The 5,115-nt window shown below is 62.4% G+C and overlaps 1 protein-coding gene across 1 annotated transcript; it reads right to left on the reverse strand.

Moving 5' to 3' along the window:
- Positions 1 to 559: 559 nt before the first annotated feature.
- Positions 560 to 1,534, reverse strand: FOXB2 (forkhead box B2). The gene is given in 3 exon segments (XM_074932600.1): positions 560 to 976; positions 1,074 to 1,150; positions 1,153 to 1,534. Coding segments are annotated over 3 exon segments (876 nt in total).
- Positions 1,535 to 5,115: the final 3,581 nt, after the last annotated feature.

Consider the following 5,115-nt stretch of genomic DNA (forward strand, 5'->3'; position numbering starts at 1 on the left):
TTCGGAGCTCGATCGACAGGACGGCGGGGCAGAGGTTTCCCGTCCCTCGGGGCGGGGGGAGAAGCAGAGTTCGGAGGGGGTTTTACCCGCCTGCTCCCCCCAGCCGCCGGCAGGTTGCAGCCCCTCTGCCACCGGGCCCCGAGTTTCGCGGGACCTCCGGGCTGTCCGCCCGCGGAGGGGGGCTGGGCGGGGTGCCCGGGCTGCCCGGCCGCAGGCTGTCGGGGAGACCTCCCCTCCGGGCCCCTTCCTCCGAGCCAGCCCCCTTGGCCCCGGCTGTGAGTTTTCACATCACCTCTGCACCACTAAGGATACCTAACGATAAAAGCTCTTACCTGAGACCTGGCTCTCAAATAACCGTATCGTACACAATATAAACACAGACACCATCAGGGGATTAGTCATGAGATGGACTGGGTTCCCGTGCCGCACGCGTGCCCCGGACGCCCGCGTCCTCTCCCCTGGGAGCCTGGGGGCCGCTTGGCCCCCGACCCCCCGCCCTTTAGGAGTGCACCAAGACGGAGTGGAGGGAGCCCTTGCCCTCGGGGGCGTTGCTGGAGGCCTACTCCAGGAGCGAGGCAGCGGCCGGGGAAGCGGCGGGACAGATCTGCGAGGCGGCGACCGTCAGAGCGGGGATGGCCGAGGCCGCGGGCATAGCCGGCGCCGGCTTGATGGGCACCGGGACGGCGGGCATGGTCTGTGCCGGCGGGTGGCAGAGCGCCTTCACAGGCACCCCGAAGGGTCCGTAGTCGGGAGACACGGGCACGCCGGCCACGGAGTCCATCACCCCCACGTGCGGCCACATGGAGCTCACCACGCTGCTGAGCTGGCTGGGCACCGGGTAGCCCAGGTGGTGCATCACTGAGGCCAGCGGCAGCCCGCCGGCCTGCAGCACGCCCTTGTAATCTCTGCCGATGATGTTCTCGATGGCGAACGGATGCTTGAAGCCCGAGGGCTGGCTGCTCCCGTAGGGCGAGAACTGCGGCAGCCTCCCCACGGCGGCGGCGGCGGCGGCGGCCACGGCCGCCTCGGAGCCCGCCAGCCCCGGCACCTTGCCCGGGGGAGGCGGCGGCGGCGGCGGCGGCGGGTGCGGGTGGAAGTAGTGCACCATGTGCGGGGCGGGCGCGGGGGGCTTTCCGGGGCCGCCGCCGCCCGCCGCGCCGCCCGGCCCGCCGCCGCCGGGCAGGTGATGCTCGGGGCGCAGAACCTTGAAGCGCTTGCGGCGGCGGAGGAAGCTGCCGTTCTCAAACATGTCCCCGCAGTCCGGGTGCAGCGCCCAGAAGCTGCCCTTGCCCGGCTGGTCGGGGCGGCGTGGGATCTTGATGAAGCAGTCGTTAAAGGAGAGGTTGTGGCGGAGGGAGTTCTGCCAGCGCTGCGTGTGCTCCCGGTAGTAGGGGAACCGCTCCATGATGAACTTGTAGATGTCGCTCAGCGGCAGCATCTTCTCGGCCGAGTGCTGGATGGCCATGGCCGTCAGGGAAATGTAGGAGTAGGGCGGCTTCTGGTCGCTGTATGAGCTCTTCCCCGGTCTGGGCATCGCCGACCCGCCGCGGCCCTCCAGCGGCTACACGACCCCGCCGCGCCGGGCGCCGCTCTGCCCCGCGCACAGGGTCTCGGAATGCCGGGGACGGCGCTGCCCTGCCCCGCCGCCGCCTCTACATCCTGGGCGACACCCGCCCGGCCCACGCGCGACCGCGACCGCCCCGCGGCCCGCCGGCAGGATCCGCGCACGGCTCCCTCAGGCAGACCCGCCCCGCGGGACGCGCTCGCCTCGGCGACCTTTCCGCTCGCCCGAGAGGCAGCTACCGCCCCGGCCGCGGGGGGCAGGCGGGGAGCACGGGGCAGAGGCAGGTCCCGGTCCCCGCCGGTGTCCCCCCTTTCCTCCTGGAGGCCGCCGAGTCTCCCGGGCTCCCCCGCCGCCGCCCGGTACACGCCGCGGGAGTTGCTGTTCCCCACGCACCAAGGGCTCGGGAGCGTGAAATTACCCCGGACCTCTGCGGAGACGGGGAGGAAGGAAATAAAGACGCCTCTCTCACCGCTCAGTCCGGCGTCCCCCTAAAAGTTTGCGGCGGGCAGCGGAGGCGAGCGCCGGGAGCCGGCGGGGAGAGGAGCAGAGCAGGGCGGCGGCCGCCGTGGCTGTGGCGGGGCTGCGCGCTCCGGCGCCGTTTTGTAATGATGCCCGAGCCGGGAGACCCCCGCAGCTCCTGCTCTCTGGCTATCACATGACAGCGGCTCGGGGACTTGGCGTCTGGTGGGGAAGGAGCTAGGAGCGGCTCCCCGGCTCCCTTCTCACTCACACCTCCTCAGCAGGGCGAGGTGGAGCCAGGGGGCTGAGGAAACGCCATGCGGGAGCGAGATGGGCTCTCAAAACGCAGGGCAGGGAGTAGCAGCCCGAGCAGGGAAGCTCCCTCCCCCCCGCCCTCACCCCGAGCCTCGTCGCAGCCCCCCCAACCACTTTCCCCCTCTTGGCCCCTCGCTCCCGCACAGTCCAGCCCCGCGCAGCACGCGCCGGGGTCCTCCGAGGGCACCGCACGACCGGGAGGTGGGAAAGGGACGAGGGGCGAGTCGTGCCAAGCCACCTCGCAGAAACAGGCGTCAAGCTAGCCCCGGGACCAGCGAGCGGGAAACACGGGCCCTTTGGAATAACCTCTTAACATCCCTTTCATTAAGGTTAAAAGGCTACGTGAAGCCTAGCGCAAAAAACAGAGAGAGCCAAAAATCCTACGACTTTCTCTCCAAATCGTTACGGTCAACTCTTGTTACCGGCCACGATGTGGCTCGTAGGAAGCAGCGAAAAACTCAGCCAAAACACCCTCTGTACGCTTCCAGACGAGCTACTTAGCGTCAGTGTTGATTTAGACCGGCTCATTAGGAGGAATCAATGAAGAGTGCAACAATTCATATCTATCCTCCAAACGTACTGTGTTATAGCGGGCAGGCTGTAGGTTTGAGCGAGAAACAGGGAAGCCTGCTCTCTTTGCTGCCGCTAGAGCTGGAAGAAACCCTGCGCAACGTAAGCACCTACCAGCGCTCAATTAGCGAGATTTTATAGGAGGTGTCAGGGCTAAAATGATTACTCCGACTGTTATGGGCTAAATAAACAAATAGGCTGAAAGTCTTATTAATTAAAAAAAAAAAAAAATTCTTTTCTCTTTTCAGGCCACCCTTCCACGCCGGTGCCGTGGGTCAGCCGGCACAGGCCTGGGTGCAGCGCGGGTACCGGCGCCTGTGGCACTGCCCGCGCCCCGCTCCCGCCGCCGGGGGAGTGATTTGAGCATCACAGCTGGCTGTGTCTCGGCGAGTCAGGCGTTGCAGGTAGAAATGGCGAACAGAAGCGGAACAGGGGAAGAAAAAACCTTTTAAATGTCTACCTATAATGTCTGCTAAGGGAGTGAAGGAAAAGAGTGATTTAAATCCCTTCCTTAAGTAGCGTGTATTTAATAGTACTATACCTGACCAAGGGCAGTCAAGTGAAGAGCGTAATCAAAGATAAAGAAACAGATCATGCAGCCAAAATTTTGGAAAGCCAAGTTTCGCGAGGAAGAGCGTTTTTAAAAAGTTTCAAGTTGTTGTCCAAAGCATTCACTTTACCTCTGAGAAACTAGGAGACCCTTATGGTGGCAGCAGCATCTACATCGTTCATCTTGGGGAGCTTGCCCCCGTACAGCCAGCACGGCGAGAGCCGACATTCGGGCATCTTTTTACCTGACGTGTCTGTGAATTTTCTCAAGGAAAAATGTACTCGTGTTTTACTCATTAAACCCCATCAAAAGCCCTGATCCTATCCTCAGATTCTAAGTCCTGGTTCTGAAAGTCATTGTCTGCCTCACCTCACTAGTTAGTAGCTCGGCGCTTTTCCCCCACACGGCACACATGTGTGGCTTTAGCCTGGCCCTTTGGCAGATTAACCCTCTTCATCTCCGTTGCAGCCGGGTTTTATTTTTCGCGGGAGTACCGATCCAGACCAAGAGTCGGGTGAGACCCCGAAATGCGCTATTTGCATCCATTCTTCTCTGACCCCTTCCCCAGAGCGGCCGCTCCCGGAGGCGGCGGTAACTCGCCGTTTCTCCGGGAGCAGGTGGGGGAGGCCGGTAGCGGAACCCGGGCGAGCGTTGGCCGGCAGCGGCGAAGCTGCTCGCTGGGCACCATCCAGCGGCGGGCACCGCTGCGGGAAACCCGGGACTGCAGTGCCACCAGCCCTGTCCCCTGCCTTCCCGTCGGCCTCCAAGGCGGGACTCGGCTAGACAAGGGGGTTTCAGGGGAGCTCTTCCTGAACTATCGGGAAAGCCCTGGCATGCACGGACCAGTAGCTCGTCTCCGTCAGTACGCGCGTTTCTTGGGCAGCGTCACCGCAGGGCTATGGTCCGTCCAGGGGTTTGGGAAAGTGAGCCCTGTTTCTTGAAGCCTCTAAGGCAATTACTCGAAGAATAATACCTCAGGTGATCGCTCTGACATCAACAGGGCCAGTTCAGATTTCAGGGGGTAACGATTTACAAATGATACGCTGCCGGCAGCCACCCTCGGTTGCTCTAGTTACCCCTGTACCACCCCCCCACCCCCGCCACGTGGCGACATAGTTTTTCAGGCTTTTGTCAAACAGAAAAGTCACTATAAAGTTTTACTGCCCTCGGGAAGTCACTACTCCTCACACACCTCAATCGTCTTCAATTCCCCCCCCACACACCCCAAGATGGCCGTGGCTTTTCTGGAGCGGGGTGACTCTCGTCCCTCTCTCGCTTTCTTTGCAGGATTAGCTCTATGTTAGACACCTGCCTTCCCGGTTTGCCGTGATCTGCCTGACCGAATGAAGGCTAGGCTTAGAGAGGGTTTTGGTGACAGGGGGTTAAAAAGCTTCGCTTGGGCAGGGCTGCATCATTGAGGAAAACAGCCGAGCTGCACCAGATGGACGGCCAACCTCAAAGCACGGAGTGACAGGGTCACGCTCTCCTCCCTCCTTGATGAGAGAGGTGTCTTCGGGAAGGGAAAAAGCCGTCACCCCTAGCCTCCTCCTGCAGCCTTTAGCCCAAGGTCCGCTGGTTTCAGCGGAGGATCAGCTCTGCTCTTGCATTAGGACAGGTATTGCAGAGAGATGCCTTCCTCTTCATCCTCTTCATCCCT

The sequence above is a fragment of the Athene noctua genome, chromosome Z (genome assembly GCF_965140245.1).
Source record: "Athene noctua chromosome Z, bAthNoc1.hap1.1, whole genome shotgun sequence".
Classification (NCBI taxonomy): Eukaryota; Metazoa; Chordata; class Aves; order Strigiformes; family Strigidae; genus Athene; species Athene noctua.